At 42.4% G+C, this 24,147-nt stretch overlaps 1 protein-coding gene across 1 annotated transcript; it reads left to right on the forward strand.

Moving 5' to 3' along the window:
- The first annotated feature begins 489 nt into the window (after window positions 1-489).
- LOC119893811 (kielin/chordin-like protein) lies at window positions 490-22,197 on the forward strand. Its single transcript, XM_038706159.1, is given in 38 exon segments — window positions 490-502; window positions 592-893; window positions 975-1,143; window positions 6,991-7,064; window positions 7,163-7,256; window positions 7,743-7,825; window positions 7,910-8,003; window positions 8,079-8,158; window positions 8,277-8,362; window positions 8,492-8,582; window positions 9,399-9,498; window positions 9,630-9,715; window positions 9,913-10,006; window positions 10,091-10,240; window positions 10,318-10,424; window positions 10,520-10,613; window positions 11,564-11,737; window positions 11,826-11,908; window positions 12,010-12,103; window positions 12,552-12,734; window positions 12,897-13,067; window positions 13,216-13,389; window positions 13,508-13,590; window positions 13,670-13,760; window positions 13,836-13,918; window positions 14,004-14,177; window positions 14,533-14,712; window positions 14,830-15,108; window positions 15,501-15,581; window positions 15,665-15,758; window positions 15,831-16,004; window positions 16,110-16,192; window positions 17,317-17,437; window positions 17,529-17,611; window positions 19,061-19,160; window positions 19,270-19,358; window positions 21,470-21,572; window positions 21,667-22,197. Coding segments are annotated over 38 exon segments (4,608 nt in total). The 3' UTR covers window positions 21,861-22,197.
- Window positions 22,198-24,147: the final 1,950 nt, after the last annotated feature.

The raw sequence follows: 24,147 nt of genomic DNA on the forward strand, positions 1-24,147 counted from the left end.
ATTTTCGGTCTCACTGTCTCCAGTGATTGATTTCCTTTTCTTCTGGATACTATATACAGTATGTGTATGCATCAATAAATCAGTAACAGCATGCTGTGGGGGCCAGAGGATGCAGTGTCATTCCCTTCTCATTTCCTTTTGCTCCATTCTTTCTCTTCATTACTGACCCGGATCATTTATTATATTTTGAGTTCTCTTGCACTGGGAGACATGAAAATAATTTTTCAGTGATTTCTTGTCAGTGAAGAGTTTCTTGTCATGAACATAATAAATAACGGATAAACTTTATTAATAAATATTAATAAAACTGTCTGAAATGAGTATCTCACTGAAAAGTGAGATACTCCTCTTGTTCTCACAGTGAGTTAAAACTCAGTAGGGGGACCACCGTAGTTGATGTGCATAAGATCATATCTTTTGACCCTCAGGCAGAAAGTCCCCCAGTCAGTTTGTTTATTATTCCTCAGTGTGGGCCTTCATTTTGACAGTATGTTACCAGGATGTTTGTTTAGGCTCCAAATTTGCTCTTTTAATCATTCAAGAATTATTAAGCACCCTCTTCTCGCACTAATTTCTGCTTTTTCTTTCCAGATGATCTGCATCCATCTCAGTACACAGACTCCCATGGCTCAGATTCTCAGACTGACAGCAGTCGAATGTTCCAGCAGGATGCACCCCCCAGGAAACATACAAGCCACAGGCCATTGGACCAAACCAACCATTATCTCCAGGACGTCCAGAGTGACCAGCTGCAGAGAGGTGTGGTGCTGGGGGCCCCAGGATCTCCTCAAGGGGTAAAGTCTGTTTCTCAGGCACAAAAAGATGACAAGCTGACAAACCTGGAGAAGAGGCTGGAGGAACTGGCACGTATGGTGGACATGGTCAAAACTCAGGAAAGTATTGCACTTAGAATAAGTCAATACTTAAGTCAAGTGATATAAAGTGATGTGACATGGCGTTATTTTTTTCTACAGAATGCAGACCTACAGTCACGTGTACAGTACCTGGAGGGATGTGAGTGTGTGAGGCAGCGATGTGTGTGGGAGGGGCGTGAAGTGGAGAATGGCCAGCGCTGGCAGACTGACCCCAACATTGTGTGTACGTGCACATCTGGAAAGGTTGCATGCCAACCAAACATCAAAGGTAATAACGACTCAGGTTTTGACAGTTATCTTTTTCTTCCTCATTCTTGCCCTCATTTGCTTTCTCTGTTTATCTTTGTCACACACCTACAACAACACACAATAAAGTACCTACCTATGATTTTGGTGCACGTTCAACAAACACTAACACACATTGAACTGGTGTTAAGTAAGTAGTTTGCAGATGGACATACCTCTCCCAGAACCTTGTCTGTCTAACCCCTGTCAAAACAGAGGCGTATTTTTCATCTCTGACCCCGCTGGGTTTTACTGCTCCTGTCCTCCCAACACCAAGGGACCAGTGTGTCACAGACAGCTGGGACAGGTATTTTTTTGCCAATATTAGAGGAGTAGGGTAGATACAGTATATAAAGTGTTAGAAAACAACAAGTTTGGTGTCAGACCTTTCCGTCCATGTTGTGAAAATGTGTGTATCAGTTCCAGGGTTTTTTAGCCATGCTGTGTGTAATGTCCTGGGACAGTAATGTCAGTTGTTCGAGGTCACCCCTTCAATCCAAAACATCTCAACTATTGAATAGATTGCCATGAAAATGTGTACAGAAACTAAACTAAACTAATGACATCAGCTTCAGCAGTACTTTGTGTGCATGCTAACATGCTAAACTGAGATGGAGAAAATGGTAAATTATACATAAACATAAGCATGTTAGCATTGCCATTGTAAGCATGTTACCATGCTGATGTTATTATTTGCTTTTAGATCAAAGCACTGCTAGAATGGTCATGGTCTTGGTCATGCAAATGTTGAACATGTGTCCTTCTGTGCTTTTTCCAGTTTTGTCTACAGTTTAAGTGTTTAATTGTGTTAATTTTTAAGATGTGCTTATTGTATGTTTGGTTACCCGGCAGGTCACCAGAACTTTTCAAATGCTTGAGGTGGGTCACAGTCACAAATGAAAATGAAGGTTTGAAATCCCTTCTGTTACTGCAGTTGTCTTATAGTTTCTTATAGTTTTAGGATTTTCTTTTAAGTCATTTTGTTTGTACTTCCCATTATACCTTGCTACAAGGCAAGGTGCTACCACAGTAGTAAGTTAGACATTTTGGGAAATCGTTCTATAAGAACATCGATACCAATCTCCTAGGTGCTGACAGGCAGATATGTTTATGGACAGAGTGAGGCTAGCTGTTTCCCCCTCATTCCAGTGTTTGCGCTAAGCAAACTTGAATGTCTCCAGGCATGTTTAATAGACAGATATGAGAGTGGTTTCAATATTCTCATCTAACTTTCAGCGGGGATGTGAATGACTTCTCAAAATGTAACACTATTTCTTTAATGTAACTGATCTAGTTGTTAGATCACGCTTGTGATTGTCTGCTATTTGTTCATGGTTTAGCTGTAGCTCATTGCTTGGCCTGCTGCATTGGATGAGTCCAATAGTAGTGCTTTGCTTTACTTTTGTCCTTTGTCAGTTCTGGCTAGGGGTTATGCAGTGGGGATTAAGGCTGGGTAAGAGGCCATGTGTCCCCCCTCCCCACTTCTAGGCCTGTTGGGTATCCAAACCTGAGAACAACTGTGAAGGTGTACAGCCATTTCAACGCTGCTGGGCCTTTAATCCTACCTCTGGCCTCTGTGAGGACTTCCGCTACTGCACAGGAAACAGCAACAACAACTTCCCTTCCTTTAATGCCTGTAGGGACCAGTGCATGTTGGGTGCGTGCTGCCTCGAAGGCAGGGTGGCCCATTGGCCACCAGCGTTACACTCAACAGGAATACAACATCTCCTCTGTGAACAGGACTCTCTGGCCACACAACAAGGATAATTTGGAGGATGAAGTGTGGAATAGCAACATGGACTTTAACTGTACTGAGCTGGAAGATCTTAAAGGAAACCAAACAAGGATAGACTGCTGCAGGGATCCGGATTTCACTTTTACCTGTGATTACCTCACTGTAACACAGTGCCAAGCTTTGATGAAGGATCAAGCTGGAGATGCACAAGTAATGAGTTTCTCTCCTGGAGTGAAGTGTTCTGACATGAAATGTGGTGGATGCTGTGGATGCTTCCTTCAACGCAAGCTATGGGGATACGGGGAAAGGTTCAGGCAAAGCTGTGAAGACTGCACATGCAAATGTTGTGGCAGAGTTGACTGTGCATGCAGACACCTGACCCGGCGTAAAGAGATTAGAGACCTCACACTAAGAGAGATGAGATTGTACCAACGGGCTATCATGAAACTCTACTCCAAGTCAGGTCAGACTGTAAATCTAAATTTTGTTTCTTACCTTTTTGAAATTCAATCTATACCTTTTGTATCTTTATTATGGGTTTATTTGTGTCTCTGTGTGTGTTTGTATGTGGATTTAGCTGTGTGGAAGGGCTTTGCACTGCTGAGAGCTGAGTTCTCCCCTCTGGCTGGTGATCACGCCTTCTTCCTCCCCTGGCACTGCTACTTCCTGCGATTAGTGGAGCAAGAGCTGCAGTCAATTTCATCTTGCAAACTGGCACTTTCATTTTTTGAGTGGACAGTGGACTCTGGGTCAATGAAGTTCTCAGCTGCCTGGCAGGCTGGATTGTTTGGAGGAGATGGTGACCCTGGTTCTGGCTGCATCCCACATCACCCTTTCCAGGGCTTGACATCACGTTTCCACTGGTCCCCTTGTCTCAGACGGAGTTTCAACTCCTCGGTTTGTCAAACAGATTTTATTCCTTTGACAGCCCAACTCACTTTAATACTGTACTATACATTGCAGGATTTTGAGCTGTATTACTGGTGCCAGGTTTATCTAACTGACTACCATTGATCACTTTAGGTGTGGCTGCCAGATGCAGTGACCCTGCAGAGGACTGTTAACCAGGCAGACTTCCAAGTGTTCTCCCAGTCTCTGCAGACATTTTCTGGCCTCTTCCGGCTTTGGGTAGAGGGTCATATGGCTTCACATTTGGCAGCTTATGATCCTTTATACCTGTCACACATGGCATTCATGGACAAGCTGTGGGCACAGTGGCAAGAGAAACATCAGCATGGATCAAAAAGTCAAACTTCTAGAGACAATGACAGTCAGGGTAACATCCTTTACCCTGACAAATGGAGGCATGTGAAGATGAAGCCTTTTGATGTTACCCCCGATGATGTGTTTTCATCCCAACAGCAGATGTGTATTGTATATGCGCCCATAACCATTGGTGCACCTTGTAATATGACACAGTTACCAACACACACACACAACTGAAATATCAGAATCATAGTTTTGACAAACACAACCGTCACCACAATAGTTTTGGATTGGGGACGTTGATAGCAATGGTTTTGACCACTATGGATATGATCGTGATGGCTATGACCGGAGTGGTTGGGACAGGTGGGGCTATGGTAAAGATGGCTTTAACCGGGACTTCATTGATAGGGATGGATGCATTTGGCTTTCGAACAGATGGTTACGACAAGGACAGGTGCAACTGGTTTTTCAATGGGCCACACTACCTGTGGTTCTTCTTCCACACGCAGCAACAGTTGATGTCATCCAGTGACCAAGCTTTAAACCGCATCACCCGTACCTGCCCTCGAATCACCTCCCTGCCCCAGCACTGGGCCAGGCAGGACTGGATGACTTTTGATCCGGACAAATGCAGTGCTCTGAATGATCAACTAGAGCATGAATGGATGGAACAAATTAAGCCACAAAGTGATGATACTGTTACGACAGCTAGTCAAAATAAGAGTAACGTATGGCTTCCAATCACACCAGATCACAGGTATCAGTATTACAAGAAGAAAGTGGCAATGGCCTTGCAAAGCCAGCCCACAATTTGATGTTTAATAGTAGGCATTTACTTGGGAAAGGCATCATTTAAAGTAAGTTGCACAGTTGATTTATGGCAAGTGCCTTCCTTACCATAGACATAACCATGACCCCTACCTAGACCTGATTGGACAAACACACCACTTGCTAGGCTGTCATTGGTCAATTTTCTATCTTAAACTATTAATATCAATCTCACAAAACTTTGAGCTGAAAACATTATTATTATAATTTTACAACAACTTTGTGGTTCCTGTTTCAACAATTTTATATTAATGATGGATCAAATGAAAAAGTTTAATGTGAAGGGTGTTGATAGTAGCAACAAATCGACAGAGAATTATCACACTGCTCTGCAGTTCCCCTCCATTCTATGGAGCATCTTAGTATTTAGTATCAAAAACTTTCCTGTTTTGGTTCACTTTTACCACTCTCACTAACACTGTTTCCAGCAGCAGGAGGCAGTTGTTTTTAGCAAAACAGCTCTATAACAAACTGCGTATGCTTCCAAACAGCGGACAGACAAAGTTAGCCACTGGCTGGTGAACTGCTAAAGAGAAAGATTTTTCCCTCAGGAATTGAGGCTGAAAACAGAGCAAGAGAGTGAATTTTGGACATTCTTCAGATGGGCAGAAACACGACTAATTGAATGCTAATGCAGCTTGTGACAGCTGGTGGTGTAAATAGGCAGCTGTTTGCTGAGACGTTCACCATGTCAAGTCTATAAGGGTTATAATTTTTCAATGTTATGTTCACAGCTTGTTGCTCTGTCTCCAAGTGTGCAAAAAAATCAATTAATACAGGTTTAAAACACCATCCTAGTAGGTTTACATGTTTTTGTCTGTGACTTTTGTATTACTAGCATACTGTAAGTTTTAGAGTACCTTGTTGTTGTTTGGTAGTATAGTTGTGAGCTGCTTCCCTGTTGGTGCATTTGAGGTAACTGTAGAACTGCCTGTCACAGTGGAGTGAAACAAATGTGGGAATTGATGTTGGACTGTCTTCATTAAGGAACTCTGTCTCTCTTTTTCTCTCCCTTCCCAAGTTTACTCCCCACTCTCACAGTTATGTAAACTTTGTTCTGTCCTGCTTATAGTGCACATTTTCGCCATACATGTAATACACGTGACCAAACATCCTACTGCCCCCTCTCTCACCCCCCTTCACTACTCTCTGTGTCACTGCCTCCGCCTTTTCATCCATCTTCCCCTTAATTGTTTCTGCATGTAGGCCAGAAGACTCCAATGACACCCAGTTGATTCACCCTCGCAGACACACTCCTACACACACTTTGATCTCATGCATGCTTGGCTTGCTAGAGGAAATGCCTGCTGGCTGTTGGCACAGTAGGCAGCCTCACAAGCTTCTAACTCACTCTGTGATTATTGCCCTCTCTTATACACACACACAACACATTGTCTCTGTCCTTTGGAGGCTTGTCATTAAAGTAATTATCTGCTGAAATGTCCAAGCTAAGACTAACACTTTTTGATGAGCTCCCTCAAAGTCTTTGATGATAAAAATTGAGCCACATTGCTCTCCAGTTTTCGGTATGTGCTTTACTGTAAACAGCTTTCTTTTTTTATCTGAATAGACTGCCACATAATGGGGGAAGTTGTTAGGGCTGTGATCTGATCCGTCCTGTAGGATATCCTCCACAAAACTTCTACCCTGTTTTCTTCCTGTTTATCCCCCAGTAAATATCTTTCCATGTTAATAGACTTGTCGGTGGTAGTCTTGAACAGCTGGACGGCTGGGGTTACTTGGTTATAGTTTTGGCACATAAAACATAGTGTGTGTGAGAGCAAGCACATCTTTATTACATCAGAACCATGCTGTTTTGTCATTACTGGAGACAGAGCAGAGCCAGATGTTCCCCAGTGACCTAGACTAGAGAAAAGGTGAAGGAAATCTACATTGTTCCGCAGAGAGGGACCAGCTGTAATGGTCAGATTTATTTCCACATTCGTCTTTTCTTGCTTAAACTATCAGGATACTCTTTTCACATGTGGATTATCACGTGGGATATGCATCAGCCAGCTCAAAAATGTGTATGCACTTAAACTTCTGTTTTATCTTCAGAGTGTGAGCTGGATGGTGCAGTTCATAACGTGTCCTACGGCACTCTAGATGGCTGCCTGACATGTACGTGTAAGGTGAGTATTTGACATACAGCTACACTAACAAAGTCTTTTGCTTTGGTCTTCTCTGTTCATCATTTTCCCTCATCTCTGTGTCCTTTCATTGCCAACAGGGGGGTAACCAGGAATGCCATCCCCTAAACTGCCCTTCACTGGACTGCACACAGAAGGAGACTGTACCTGGAGACTGCTGCCAGCGATGCAGAGGTAAGGACACAGGAAAAGAGATCTGTACGCAACAATCTTTGTTAGAGAAAGATATATCAAACAAAACATTAAATGTGCCTTAGTAAATTACTTGAAAAACTTCATTTAGGTCCAATGGACCAATCATCAATAACATCAATATTATGTCTGCACAGGATGCATATAGGGGCTCATCATCAAAGGTTAATCTTCATTTGACACCCCTCTAATTAAAAAGAACATAGCCAACTACACAAGACCCACACTTCTCTATATTACTACAGTGTGTGGACAGTTTATAATATAATACTAACCACAAAAATACCTCACAGATAACCGAGGGTGCAAATGTGCTTCCAGAGTTTAAGGGGTGATATTAGTCAATTTATCCAAGCTGATAGGCAAGATTGTTTTGGGTATACATGAAGGTGTATGCATGGTATGTGTTCTGGTGTTGAATTCACATTTAACTTCTTTACTTGCATCTAATGTCAAATGTGTTTGCAGGCTGTATCCACTCTGGTGTCCAGTATGATCACAGAGCCGAGTGGAGGCCAGCAGAGAATCCCTGTGACGTCTGTCACTGTTCGGTGGGTCTGATAACGACTGGCCATATAACTTTCCCTCTTTCTATCACCTTCATCTGCATTGATTTTGTTCTTTCCTCTCAACAGGAGGGCCGTGTCCACTGTGAGAGGGAGCAGTGTAACACCCCATGTGAAAACCCAGGTGCTCCTCCACCCAATACCTGCTGTCCGGTTTGTCAAGGTAGGTTTCTTTAATTCACTGTAGCTGTTTGAGTGAACTGCTGAGACACAGCGTGAGCTTGTGTGTGTCTTGTAGGCTGTGGTGTCAATGGTCACGACTTCCCTAACGGAGCTGTGATCCCTACTGGAGACCGTTGTCTAGAGTGTACATGTGTGGTATGTCATTTATCATCATTTTCAACACTAAATTTCATTTGTGTGTTAAAAAAAAAAAAAAAAAATTTGGAAATCTTTTTACTTTAAAGGTTATCTTTAGTATATCTTTCTCTTCCAGGATGGAAATGTGGCTTGTTTACCCCTTCCCTGTCATGCCTTGCATTGTCAAAACCCTGTGCATCGTGCTGGCGACTGTTGCCCACGGTAAACAACTTCCCTTACCTCATCCATGTCACTTTCAAGCCTGCATCAGTCCACCTTATTCTTGTCCTTGGAGGGTTTCAAGACAACTGAAAGTTTGAAACGTCTATGTTGTGTATATGTGACTTGTAGGTGTGAGGAGTGTGAATATGAGTCCGAGGTGTATGTCGATGGCCAGAGGTTCCCCTCCAGGAGAGACCCCTGCCTCCAATGTCACTGCTCTGTGAGTTATAGTCTGGCAAAGGTTTTTGGTTATGTGATATTCATGTGACTGGACTCATGATGGTTTCATGACCCAGGGGTTTCTATTTATTTATTTATAAGGACAGCACACATTAACATTACTGTAAATGTGCCAGTGTTAGCCTACTGGCTAATTTTTAACAGCAGTCCTTCAGCAAGATGTTTTGAAACCTTAAAAATTATGAAATATACAGAACAAGTACATTGGAACACTATAAAAACAACAACAACAACAAAACAAGAATTCTCAAAACACAACATAAGCCAAGTAAAATAAGTAAAATACATCATACAAATCTGTCAAAACCTCTCTCACTTTCAGAAGTTGATTAAATTTGACTTAACTTAAACAAACAATGTTGATATGGCCCCCTTACATTTATTTGTGTAAAAAATTGTGACCAGTATACAATACTGAGCGGGACTTTTTACAGGTGAAACATTAATTTATGAGTGCCATCTGGTGGACAAACTATGTAATGTAGACACTGAGTACCTCAAACCTAGTTTAGCATTTCAGTCCTGCAAGTTCTTGTTATGTATCGGCCAACATTCACACCAATATCAATATATCTGCAATGAGCTAATACCTGCCTGGCAGATTTATCGGACAAGCTCTAGTTTAGGTTCAGGTTCAGTTTATTAAATTGTCGGTAAAATTGTCCTTGCAATAGACAAGTCATCCTCACATTTAAAAACAAACGCAGACAATAGACACTAGATAGTAGACAGTATACATTAGATAAAACATACTATATATAGGTTTATCAGCGACACATTTTATCCCTTCTGTTAGGCAGGTGAAGTGTCTTGTGAGCGTATGGATTCATCATGTCCCACATTGCGCTGCAGCCACCCAGCTAAGCGCAAAGGAGAGTGTTGTCCCACATGCGATGGTCAGTATACCTTTAAATCTGGTCAAAAATATACAATTTCCTCATGTCTGTCAAGTTTGTTTTCGGTCCAATTCCACCTTTACTCTTCAATTTAAAGGAAACATAATCAGAGTTTGTATTTGTTCCCACAGAATGTGAGTATGACAGGAGGGTGTACGCTGATGGAAAAGTGTTCACCCCTGCTGGAATTGGACCCTGCCTGCAGTGCAGGTGTAAGGCAAGTCCGTACAGTTCAAGAAGAAAGTGGTGAAACTTTGAGGATTGTTGTCCAAAACATGTTCAGTTTAATGAGCAAATGTGCATTAGGCTTCATTCACAAGGGACTGTCTCATGTCTTATAAAATATCGCCTGATGTGCTGAATGCGCTTATAAACTGAAACACACTTGTGATAATGTTGTCATATCTGTTATAGAGTGGGAATGTCATTTGCCATGAAGAGAATTGTCCTCCTGTCAAGTGCTCCAATCCCATTATAGACCCACATCTCTGCTGTCCAATCTGCAAAGGTAATAATGCACTCACAAACACACACATGCACACAGAGGCCACTCATCAATGAATATATGACAACCCCTCTTTTCTCATTGTAGCGTGTGTGTTGGATGGTGTAGAATATGAGGAAGGCTCCAAATGGCACCCTGAGGGTCCCTGCTCCAGCTGCACCTGTGTGAATGGACACCCTTTGTGTACACTCACACTCTGCTCTCCCATCGAGTGCCTGCATCCCACCAAGCTCACTGGTAAGACTGTGGGTGTCTGAGCTTTGTTTACATGCAGATCACTGTGTAACCTCTGTACATCTCATTCGTTTCATTAGGCTCCTGTTGTGCAGTGTGTGAAAGCTGCACTTATAACCATCGTATCTATAGCAACGGCCAGAGGTTTGCAACCCCTGACCAGCCTTGCCACATCTGTACCTGTCAGGTGAGTACGTGTCCATTCTCACACACACACACACACACACTACACAGTGCTATTCAGCTTTAAAAACAGCTGATCCAGCTTTCTGTTCTCCTCAGCATGGCAGTGTAGAGTGTGAGAGAAGACCTTGTCCTCCACTCAACTGTTCCAACTCATACACACCACCTGGAGAGTGCTGCCCTAAATGTCCAGGTACTCAAACAGATCTTGTCATTAGGGCTGCAGCTAACAATGATTTTAGTACTGAAAGCTTCTATAGATTTTTTTCTAATCATCAATTAAGAGGTATTTTTGCTTGTCGGCGTTGCCCCCCACCCCGGTAACGGGATCAGCTGTGTAAGTTGATATATGATAGATATTTATTAGTCCTTTAGGAAATTCATAGTGTGCCATACATCAAACATCAGACCAACAACATCAACAGACCAACAATCAGACTGCTTTACCAACACAAACATCACCTGAGTGCTATACAAGTTATACTAAGGTGTAGCTCCTTGACACCCTGTTATATCATGACTGTGAAGTCACAACTCAAACTCATGGCCCAACCAGGAGAACAACAAACGCACATGTTCACATTTTCAGCTGAGGATTGCGGCTTACTTTGGCTAGCCTTCAACTCAACAATTAATCATGATTTCAGTTAAATTCTAAAGTTGCTGTTACTGTTACCTTGTCTGTGGTCCGCTGGCAGAACATCGGGTGCTTTCCTGTTGCGGTAACGTTATGCAAAATAAGTTTTGTTTTATGGTGGACGGACTGTAACATTACAGAGTTGTTGTTTTCTTTTGTCTTGAAATATTCCCATACTTTGGACACTTTGTTCTTCGTCCCTTGCTAGTTTCTCTCTCTTCCTCCACTTTGCAAACAGCGCCATCAAAATCACGTTGTGTTCACAAAGGTAGGCACGATGTGCGACAGTAATAAATGTCCGTGCGAAACAGTATGCTATAAAATTATATTAATTAAATTAATTAAACAATGCTCCCAGGGTAGAGAAGCCTAGATGCAAAGAATTTGCGTCGATGCATTTTAGTAATCGAATTAATTGATTTAATCGATGAATCATTTCAGTCCTACTTGTCATGATTGCGTTTATTGTCATTCAGTAACAAACTTTATGTTTGCATCTTTCACAGACTGCTCCATTGAAAACCACATATTTGTGAATGGAGAGACTTTTCCAAACCCTGAAAGTGTGTGTGAGGAGTGTAGGTGTGTTAGCGGCACGATTGACTGTCACCACGCCCAGTGTCCTCACCCTCGCTGTAACGCGCCTTTACCCGGAACATGCTGTCAGACCAACTGCAATGGTGAGGGAATATAAATTTAAGAATACAAAATAAAGCGCAAAAATATAACACATTAAAATCTCACAATTGCACAATATCCCTCTATTAGGCTGCAGCTATGCTGGGAAAGAGTATCCCAATGGACAGGATTTTCCACATCCTACTGACACATGCAGGACCTGCAGCTGCATAGTAAGAATAATGAGCATGAGCATGACTAACCCTGCTGTTTTAATCACTTGTGGTCTTCATGAAGCAGGTTTTCATTTCAATCTGTGTTGTATTTGTGACAGAATGGGAATGTCCAGTGTCTAATGAAGAGGTGTCCACCACTGCCTTGCTCAAACCCAAATGTCCTGCCTAGAGACTGCTGCCCACAGTGTCCTGGTAAGGATGTACAAGAGGGAAAAGGGGTGAGAAATGTCAACAGCAGTGGTACTCAAACTCTGAGTGCGGGCCTCCCCAGGGGGGCGCGGGGGGAGAGGCGTGAGGCAAAGACACTGCATGAGGTGAAAGAGACAGGTGCCTGCAGGTGCTCTAAAAGCATCTGGAGTTTGACACAGTGATTTGGCTGGTTTGTCAACACGGTCTATGTGAATATTTAAAGCATCTGTTTCTAATGGTTTGCTAGGAAGGATTTAGAGTCTGACAGATTTGCTTCGACACAAAGGCTATACCTCCTAATTTAATTGACTGGGTAATCCTCCTGTGGCTGAAATCTGCTGTTGGGTTTGTTTTTTGGCTGATGATGGCACATGGCCAAACACAACACAGAATATGAAGTTGTATAGTGGAGGCGCACAGCTGACTTTTCTTCCCCTTGATATTCCTACAGCTCCTCCATCAGACTGTGTATATGAACAACGACACTACAGACACACCGAGCGTTTCTACCACCCGACCGACAGCTGTAGATCATGCACCTGCACGAATGGGACAGTTCACTGTCAGCGCAAGCCCTGCACCTTTGCCGCATGTTCTCACCCCATCACCCAGGAGTGCTGCCGGACTTGCGAGGGTACAATTCCTGCCAAGTTACTGTAACTGAAGGACAAAGCTGTTTTTATATTTGGAACAAGCACATTATGTTATCCGTTGAAACAAAAGATCTTAGCAAGTTTGATGCAGTTGTCACATATAACACTGCACTTTTTTTCTATGTGTGTCATTTCCCTTGCAGGCTGCCTGTATGAGGGTCGAGAGCGAGCTAACGGGGATACGTGGGATGACGCATCAGACCCATGTGCGGTGTGTGATTGCCATGAGGGCTCTGTCCGGTGTGAGAGGAAGCATTGTCCACCATCCAGCTGTAAGCACCCAGTCCAGAGACAGTGCTGCATGTCCTGTGATGGTGAGTGATTAAAAAATCTAACAACATCCAGAAAAAAATCCCAGTTACTGAAGATGATTCACAGAGCTTTAGGTCATCAGTTTCCATTAGGAAGAATCTTCCCACTGTCATCTAAAAAATATCACAATCTCCAATTTTTTACTTGCAGGCTGCATGTTTCATGGTAAAGAATATTCTGACGGCACAGAGTTTGGTGATGACAAAGACCCCTGTGGCGTATGTTACTGTTACGGAGGGGAGGTCGTCTGCACTAAGATACCCTGTTATGGAGAATGCAGCCACCCGTACAAGCCAGCCGGACAATGCTGCGGAGAATGTGAACGTATGTAAAGTCAAAATCAACCTCTGACCACATTCCTAGTTTAGGATAATTCATTTTAAACTTCTTCATTATTCCCCTATTTACAAGATGACTAAATAAACTTGGCTTTGTTTTCTAGGCTGCTTCTATAACAGCGCAGTCCTCACAAACGGACAGTCGATCCCTGATCCAGGAAACCTCTGCTCTGAATGTACCTGCCAGGTAGCATCAATACACACACACATTCACATTCCTGCTGTTTTATCAATTTAGACATCATGTGAAGGTTTTTCTCTTACAGAGTGGTTCAGTACGGTGTGTGAAAAAGGCATGTCCACCAGCCGTCTGCACTCACCCGGTCACTAACGCATGTGGCTGCCCTGTCTGTGATGGTAACCAGCTCACAGCATATCACAGTTCATCTTATGTGGAGTATGTAAATAATTGATGTTTCACTCTGTGTGCAGGTTGTCACTTCCAAGGTGTGACTTATGTTGACGGACAGATCCTTCCAGGAGAGGGGGGAGGGTGCCATGACTGCACATGCTCAGTGAGAGAAAGAAGGTCTGCATTTAGTTTGGGGCCGTTGCTTCGCTGCACTCTTACAGTACATCTTATCTTTTTTTTTTTCATAGAGAGGCGAGGTGGTGTGTGCACAGCGACGATGCCCTGCGGTGGCTTGCCCTCACCCAGCTATGGATGGCTGTGCATGTGGAGTGTGTGACGGATGCAACTTTAATGGACGAGACTGTTTGAATGGAGAACGATTCCCACACCCTGCAGACCCCTGTCAGCTCTGCTCCTGCCTGGTACTATCACACACTATATTGTTAGTTTGTATCCACTGTAGATTTTACTTTTGCATTTAATCCTGAAAAACCATCAGGATTAAAAATTAACCGGAAACCCAAGCAAACTGGTAGTAGTAGTACCTCACTGTTGCTAGAGCTGAGGGACAGAACACGTCAAAGTCCCTGTGAGATAATATATTAATCAGAAAATGTTTTGTAAAAAATGAAATGGCTAAGCAGTGATAAAAAGATGGCCAACATGTTTGAGGTGGTACTTTGGTGGAGTATTCCTTCAATCCCACTACCCTGAATCTGTGAAGACATTAAGATGACCTCAATGTGTTTGTGTGTGTGGGTGGATTTCTGTGTATAGAATGGTGGTGTGGTGTGTACACATGTGTCTTGTCCAAGTGTGGCCTGTATGCATCCAGTGACCCCTCCTGGGAAGTGCTGCCCTGTCTGCACGGGAGTTTGTCATCATCAGGGGAAAGAGTATCAGTCTGGGTCCTCCTTCACTTCGCCCTCTGATCCCTGCTCTTCGTGCTCCTGTCTGGTCAGTCTGACAATTCTCACTAAATGAAAAAGAAATTAATGAGCCAAATTCAAACTGTCCGATTCATTCCAGCCCTTCACTTTCCACTTAAGTCTCTTCATCCCCTCCTCTGATCAGAACGAGGTGGTGAACTGTCAGAAGAGACCTTGTCCAGTCCAGTGCTCCCATCCGGCCCCTTCAGTTACCTGCTGCCCCGTCTGTGACTCCTGTCTGTATGAGGGTGTCGTCCAATCTCACAGTCACACCTTCACGCCCTCCTCCAACCCTTGCCAGCGCTGCACTTGTGTCAGAGGCACTGTCACCTGCGTGCCCCAGGTCTGCCCACCAACAGCCTGTGTTGAACCAGTTACCAAGCCAGGACAGTGCTGCCCTGAGTGCACAGGTACTTAGCGAACTGTTTGTGTGAAGGGAATGTAAGTGTGTCTACCGATTTAAGCAATACGTTTAATTCAGATATTACTGATGCAAATTTGTGGCCTCAATATTTATTCCTAACTAACTCAGTCTCTGCAATAAAAGCAAGAACTATAATTTTGCACATCACAATTTTTATTGGAGATGTTTTTTTTGTCATTCTGAGGTGTCTAATGTCTGATATTCTTTTAGTAATCAGAATCTGATTCAGAATCTGATTCTGACTCTATTATAATGATTCTGCAGCAGGTTTTTAAGAGGAATAATTCATGATATACAGGATGATAAAATGTAACTTCCTCATTACATTACGGGTGAAAACAACCCAATGTCCTCACTTTTTTCCATATCTCTATCTTTGTCTGTGATCTCAGTGTGTGCTGGATGGACAGGAGTTCAATGACAGGCAGACATGGACCCTGAGTTCAGACCGCTGCTCCACCTGCACTTGCCAGGTCTGACTCCTCCATCTCTGTCTTTTCCCTCCATATTTGCACCCCTCCTTGTGTGTAAGCGCTAATCTATTTGAGTCCTACAGGCAGGTGAGGTGCAGTGTGCATCTCCTGAGTGTCCCAAGCTGTCTTGCATGCATCAGGTGACTGATCCAGGAGCCTGCTGTCCTCGCTGTAGAGGTAAACAGATGACTGAAAATTAACATCACTGGAGGAAATAATTTTATCAGTGATTTAAATTTTGCTCCTCAGGTTGTATGTATGGCGAAGAGGAGCATACTGAGGGCAGCAGCTGGTTTGCAGACTCCACTCCCTGTATGAACTGTATGTGTGTGGCCGGGGTGACCACCTGCTCTGAAGTACGCTGCCTATCTCCCTGCAGCAACTTCATCAGTGTGCCCGGGGAGTGCTGCCCTGTGTGTGCTGGTGAGCAAATAAGGATGTAATGCACATTAACTGCATATTTCACATAAAGAATTGTTCCCCAGCCTTTTTGGTGCTTGATAATCTTATATCATTGTTTCTGAGTAGATTGTGTATTTGAGGGCAGAGTGTATGGTCCCGGTGACAGTTTCCATCCAGCCGATGACCCATGTCAGATCTGCAGTTGTGAGGTACAACACATACTGGAAAGCTTAGTGATTATATTGATTTTTTTTTTTTCAGATTAATTGATTCATCTTTTAGTCAAACATCAGAAAATAGGGGGAAATGGCCATCACAAGTTAATAGCCGAGTCCCAAATAGCGGCCTATCCTGTTTACTGGCCTGGTGTGGGAACACATTTTGACAAATAAACACCGGCCTCAATTTAACGCCTGGTCTAGTTTTTATAGAAGTTCTTTGGATGTATAAAACCTCTTAAACCCCGCGGGGTCGCCTGCTTTAGCTGCTTCTAAGATGCTTAGATCGTTAATACAAATATTAATGTTTACACATATGGTCAATATGTCCATATCAACATGCTGCACATCGTTAGATCGGTTAGATTCTCCACAATTCAATAGTTCAGTTCATTTAAGGGAAACAACAAGCCCCAAAGTCTAATTCTTATAGATTTACCGGTGTAACCTGCCTGGTACAAGAGAGGAAAGGGAAAAAAAGTGATGACTACTGTTACCTTTGAAGCGCTCGTTAAGCCCGAATGTGTCCTTCCTTGATTATTTCCTTTAGTCTAATGGTTCACCCATCAAAATAATCTAAACAGCTTTTCATAAAAATTAATCCAAGTTGTGAATCCTGTCATGTGAAGTCCATTGCTCTCTGTCTGCTAACTTCTCTCATCCCGCACCTTGTTGTTGTCGTGATGTTACTTCAAAATTAAAGCGCATAAGCTGTCTGTCAGAGCCAGATCAAATGAATGACGTGTATTTGATATTATCTGATCATTTTTATACAAGTATTATTCTGTTTGAAATAAATAAACTGTTTCATAGTAGTTTCAATTTTGTGAAAAATGAATTAAAGGCCTGTGCCATATGGACGCCTGTCCCAAATATAGGCAGGGTCAATTCAGAGTCTGATTTTAGCAAATAAAAGCCCGGGCTATTATTCAAAGTTTTACGGTAATACATTGTCAAAATTGTCACTGATTAATCTTCTATCATTCAATTTATAGATGAATTATATAAGCTCTATATAACAACAGAGGTAAAAGCAGTAGATATGGAAGATGCAGAGTTAGTGGTGGTAGTATAAGTAATAGTAGTAATTGTAATCCAACCTGTGTGTATTCCAGGTAATGCCGGACGGACAGCAACACCTAAAGTGTTACCGAAAGCAGTGTCCAAGTCTGGTCGACTGTCCTAAGAGCAACATCTTGTTCTCTGGACCAGACTCCTGCTGTCCTGTCTGTGCACGTCAGTACTAAACTGCATTTTGTGTTACACTGTGTATTATCTCTGCACTGTCACGGAGTTCAGTAACATTTGTGTGTATGTGTGTGTTTAGAGCCTCTCAGTAACTGCACCGCTGCACTAATTGGCAACGAGGTCTTGGCGACAGATGACCCCTGTTTTACCTGCCAGTGCAAGGTACCACCGCGATTACACGTTTCTTGTACTTTGTTGTGATCTATTACTTTTTCTGAACTCAATCTGCAGCTAAGGAAGACACAGACACTGACACAGTTTATTATAGCCTATAGTGGAAACAACAGAACACAGTAGAACTAAAGTAATCTGTCACAAATCCTAAAGAATATTAATATTTTGCCATCTCAGTGGCACTGATCAAACTACAGTCAACATACTAGGGATGCAATGATTTGACTTTTTCAGTCTCAATGTGATACTGATGCCTGGGCTTATGGTATCAGCCGATGCCGATACCAATTCGATACCAGTGTAAAATTAATTAGCTGTATTCCTTACTGTAGGGAAGTCAATGGAAATTATTCATCATGTGTAAGGCAACATTTTGTAAGATTAGGTGCAATTTGGTGCTTCTACCGTGTCAGAGTGTAATTCACCGCTGTTGTAAATAAGGACAACTGTACATGTGCATTTGTTATGATTACATTACGTTAAAAAACTAGCGACTTGACAACTTTGCTAACACAACCAAACATCAGGCAAGTGCGACAACATAGGACATAGCAATATTACTTACTAGTCTAACTGTGTACACAGAAAGAAAACCAGCTCAGCGTCCATCTTACAACCTTTTATTTCACAAAGCTCTCACCAACATCTTGAACACTCTTTTTTTCACTTCTTAGCTTCCTCCATCAATGTCCTCTTCGGTCTCTTTCCCCGATCTAGCCCTGTCTCCATACCCCCGCCGCTCTCACCCCGCAGCTGCATAATGTTGCTTAAATTTGAAATTTGGGTGGCAAGCTAGCCAACAAAGCTAGACAGAAAACGACACAAGAGCACCTACAGTGACATTACTGATGTCCAAGTTATCTTGTAACCAACCAGAGATTTATAGCGAGCAGCTGAACCTCTGTGGCTGATTTAGTTCAAGTCTGCTAACACAGGCAAGCATCAAGCAAGCACAACAACACAAGACACAGCAAGCCAGCTAATAAGTTATTACTTACTAGTCCATCAGAAAGAAGGCCAGCTCTGCATCTGTCCTGTTACGCCAATGAGTAAAAGCCAGTTTGATATTTACTCTTGTCCGGTCTCTCGCTCCATCACTCTCTCTTTCCTCTTCCTCACTTCTTCCAATGTCTTCTTCGGTCTTTTCGCAGCCTCTGCCATACAAAAGCTAGCTCAGTATTCTCAGTATGGATATCATGCATTTAGCATGATATCCATACTGAGAATACTGAGCTAGCTTTTTTCAAAGAAGTTACATTGCTCGCTTGCTGAAGAGCACAAAAATGCTATCCTAGTAAATGTTCGGGTCTACCAGCACACTGCTGACACATTGCGTGGTACGCTCATAACTGAATTTAAGTCAATATCGGATCAGTGCATCCCTACAGCATACCATGTGATTCTGTGCAGTACAGTGATACAGTGTCTGTGATTTAGGACCTGACATGGACCTGCTTACACCACAACTGCCTCCCGCTCACTTGCCCTCAAAACGAACAGTTCACCCCTCCGGACTCATGCTGCCCTGTGTGTAAAGGTGAGATAACGCCATCTTTCTTCCTATTTGTCTGTTCTGTGCCTTTAAATTTTAAGTAAGTCTAATTAAAACGTCCATGATTGCGGTGATTCACCTGTGTTTCATACAGATTGTGTGATTGAGGGCCAGAACAGACGTGTGGCCAACGGCAGCAGCTGGACAGACAGCGATGACGACTGCGTCAGATGTACCTGCAAGGTGAGTCTTAAAGAAATACACTGCTCATGCAATGTTTCAACTAATGATAACGACATTTACAAACCACTTTTCAAAAATTACATTACAAGATGACATGGTAGATCAAATGTTAACGCAGGGAAAACGACAATGTAAAAAACAAGCTGAAAACAAGTTTGAAAAAGAGTTTTGAGGAGTGATTTAAAAGAAGACACTAAAAGATGGGTGTGGCCACAGTGTTCCAGCTCATCGTTTGTCAGGGTATCACAAACAGAGTTGGACAGTACAAAGCTCTAAACAAGGTCGGCAAATAGGAAGGACTTGATTCTGGTGATGTGCATATGCTGAAGAAAACAAGATTACACAGAGTTTGTGCACTTAAGTGAACACGTCATAATCCATATTACACCTAATTAAAGGCCTTATCTAATATTAGACAATAGATTTCCTAAACTAGACCAAAGGAGTGGTGGAAGAAGTATTCAAATAATTTACTTAAGTCAAAGAAGCAATAACACACTATAAAAACACAACAAGATCAAAATTGTACTTACTTAAGTAAAGGTCCAGTGTGTAATATTTAGAAGGATCATAGACAGAAATGCATTATAATAACATAACTATGTTTTCAGTGGTGTATAAAGACCTTAAATATTGATCTGTTATGTTTTTATTATCTCAGCATGAGCCATTTCTATCTACATACACCGTGGGTCCCCTTACACGGAAGTTGCCATGTTGCGCCACCATGTTTCTACAGTTGCCCAAACAGTTAAACAGCTCTACAGAGTGCGTTTTGTCACTACATTGAATACGTACAAGAAGAAGAAGAAGTAGCATTAGGTGTAGTATTTGGTTTATTAGAAGTAAGAAGAGAAGTGAAATTTGGACAAATGGAGGACCAAACCTATTATTTAGGACATAAAGAAGTTACAGAACAGTATACAAATAATAAAAAATTTGCCTGGGGTAGTCTTTGTTATATAAAGACATTAAAAAAGGACCATATGTTGACAATTTTCACAGCCTTTTTGTTGTTGATTTAGAAATCAGATTGCTCTGATAATGCTAATCCAACACATCTTTGTAGTAGCGTCCATATTGATTCCACATTCCGACTTGAGAGCACATGAACACATCAAAGTCAGAAGGATGACTATACAACTCGGGAAATGGGACCATCTGAGGAACATGTGAATGCACAGTGAGCAGTTGGTTGCTAATCGCAACCCTCGCTTTTAGATGTCACTAAAACTTATACACTGAACGTTTAAAGGAGACATATTATGCTTTTCCACATTTTATGACTTATCTACAATGTTACAATGTTGGATGTTCATGTTAAACATGGCCAAGGCTTCAAATAATGAGATTAAAGTATTTAAAAGAAATCCCTGTGAACAAAAACATCAGATTTCCTCCTGTTCTGAACGCTGTGTTTTGAACTGCTGTTTCTACCAATGGCTCCGTTCTACGACATACGGAGCTGGACGGAGCCGGTGTTCCATATATGGTCATTTGCTCTGCACAGCAACGGCACAGCAACGCTCATTCTGTCTGTACCGTTTAGCAACAACAACAGCCTGGTAACATGCTTTTGGTCTTGGCCAATCAGAAGACAGTGGGCTTTGGGAGGAGAGGCCTTAAAGAGACAGGAGCATCTACAGCTTGTTTCAGACAGAGGCTGAAATGAAGGCCTACATGGAGAGCTAGAATGAGACAAGAGAAAAGTCTTTTTTTTTTTACTTTGAATCACGCAAAGCTGCCATACAAGAGTCACAGAACTACAATAAGTTAATGTATAGAAGTATTAGCAACAAAATGTAGTATCAAAAGTAAAAGTACTCATTATGCAGAATGGCCCCTGCCAGAGTTATATTAGATCATTGTTATTGATGTATTAATATACGGTACTGGGTATTATGATCTAAAATGTGCAAACATCTCTCTGAAGTCGAAGTATAAACTAGCATTAAATGGAAATACTCAAGTAATACCTCAAAATTGTACTTGAGTACAGTACATGAGCAAATTAACTTTCCAACACTTCACCTGAGGTTGTTGAAAGGTCTCGCGTCTATTCAGACCATCTGTTTCTAAAGAAATCTGTTTGTTCTGTGTTTCATCTTTAGTTGGGCTATATTGAGTGCAGCATTGAAGAGTGTTTACCTGTGGTTTGTCCTAATGGCCAGAAACAAGTGAAGATTCCAGGGAAATGCTGCTATGAATGCCAAGGTATCCCAGCCAGCCAATATAGTGAGTATCCATGGTCGTGTTTTTTCAAAGTTTTAACATGGTTCCTGTTTGTGTGTCTTTGCATGTGTTGTAGACTCAGGAGTGTCGTGTATGTACCAGGGAACAGCGTTTCGCTGTAACGAACAGTGGGAGGTAGATGAGTGCACCAGCTGTACGTGTGTGTCTGGAGACGTACATTGTCATAGTGAACGCTGCCCTCCCCTCACCTGTGCAACAGTCAGTATAATTAACACACACACTCTTTCTCAGTGTTTCATCATAATCTGAAATGTGCCCATGATGCCTCACTGTTCTAAAACTTCAGTCTGTAGAGAGACATGCAATGTGTATAGAGATTTTTCTCCACCTGCAAAAAAACAGAGGGCAGCGTGTCGCCTATCAGTTCATAACTGCTGCTAGCCATGCAGCTAACTTACCAGAACCAGAGGAAGACGAGTGGCAGCAGAACCAGGCACAGCAGCCTCCCAGTGATCGGAGCCGGCCTGGGACTAAACACAACCTCTGTGACCGACAGAGGCCAGTTTGACAACAGAGAATACAGTACAGAGGTGATTTACAGCGGCTCTGACCAGGACTCTGACTCCGGGGACAGTGAAGACAGGGCAGGTTAAGACAGGAACAGGAGACGTGTCAAGCCGAGGGAGGAGCGAGAGGGAGGTCGGGCATCAGAGAGTCAGTGATAGTGTGTAGAGCCAGAATATTTTCACATCTAACTTAAAGGGGCAATATTTTAAATGAAATGAATCACTTTTTTTGTTAATGGGTTGTAACCATACATAATAATGAACCATTCGCTAGCTTTTTCTGTTGCTTGTGACAGCCTCTATGCTATAGGAAGAAAGGGTTTTCCGCAAAATCCATTGGCTTACGTAGGCTGTGACATTCACGTGTTTTCCCAAGCGTCTTGCATACCGATTCTCCTGAACACCACAGCTGACGAAATAGAGTTTCCTAACATCAAAAAGACCGGCTCCCAGCATAACACAGACTCCGACCCAAACTCCATGTAAAGATACAAAAACAACAAAAAAGTTTTATTTGCTGAAGCCCCTCTGGCCAAACAAGAATCAGATTGATGTCAGGCAACAACACGGTCAACATTGGAAAAGCGCTTGAGTCACGGCAAGACCACCTCTTTGTTTTCAAAACAGACACAGAGTTGGCTTTCATCCTATTGGACAGGAAAACATTACTGCAAATCATGTGAAATATTGTGATTTGTGTTTTAGCTGGTTTAAATTAGCAGTGTTGGGAGGTTATTTTAGAAATGTTATAGATTACCCTATTTAAAATGTATAGTAGTATAACTATTTCAATTACTTTGTCAAAGTAATGTAACTTATTACATTTAATTACTTTCTGATTACTTTTCTAAATTTCTAATGAATGTTTTTTAACTGTTAACCATTTTCAAATGACAACTTGAGGGGAAATTAAACTGGCACACTGACAGGTGGCACTGCCAATTTAAACATGAGAACCAATCAAAAGCATCAGAATAGCATCAAACTTTGCTAAACGGCTGTGGCTGAAAATGGCAAGGAAGACATTGTGCACATGAAAACATGCAAAGCAACAAAATGAATATTAGTCAACATACACTCACCTAAAGGATTTTAGGAACACCTGTTCAATTTCTCATTAATGCAATTATCTAATCAACCATCACATGGCAGTTGCTTCAGCGCATTTAGGGGTGTGGTCCTGGTCAAGACAATCTCCTGAACTCCAAACTGAATGTCAGAATGGGAAAGAAAGGCGATTTAGCAATTTTGAGCGTGGCATGGTTGTTGGTGCCAGAGGGCCGTTTCTAGGGTTTACAAAAGAATGGTGTGAAAAGGGAAAAACATCCAGTATGCGGCAGTCCGTGGTGGCGAAAATGCCTTGTTGATGCTAGAGGTCAGAGGAGATGGCCGACTGATTCAAGCTGATAGAAGAGCAACTTTGACTGAAATAACCACTCGTTACAACCGAGGTATGCAGCAAAGCATTGTGAAGCCACAACACGCACAACCTTGAGGCGGATGGGCTACAACAGCAGAAGACCCCAGGGTACCACTCATATCCACTAAAAATAGGAAAAAGAGGCTACAATTTGCAAGAGCTCACCAAAATTGGACAGTTGAAGACTGGAAAAATGTTGCCTGGTCTGATGAGTCTCGATTTCTGTTGAGACATTCAGATGGTAGAGTCAGAATTTGGCGTAAACAGAATGACAACATGGATCCATCATGCCTGTTACCACTGTGCAGGCTGGTGGTGGTGGGGTATGGTGTGGGGGATGTTTTCTTGGCACACTTTAGGCCCCTTAGTGCCAATTGGGCATCGTTTAAATGCCACGGCCTACCTGAGCATTGTTTCTGACCGTGTCCATCCCTTTATGGCCACCATGTCCCATCCTCTGATGGCTACTTCCAGCAGGATAATGCACCATGTCACAAAGCTCGAATCATTTCAAATTGGTTTCTTGAACAGGACAAGAGTTCACTGTACTAAAATGGCCACACAGTCACCAGATCTCAACCCAATAGAGCATCTTTGGGATGTGGTGGAA

This window comes from Micropterus salmoides, unplaced genomic scaffold (assembly GCF_014851395.1).
Source record: "Micropterus salmoides isolate LMB-PRFRI ecotype aquatic unplaced genomic scaffold, ASM1485139v1 Ms_hic_scaffold_8, whole genome shotgun sequence".
Classification (NCBI taxonomy): domain Eukaryota; kingdom Metazoa; phylum Chordata; class Actinopteri; order Centrarchiformes; family Centrarchidae; genus Micropterus; species Micropterus salmoides.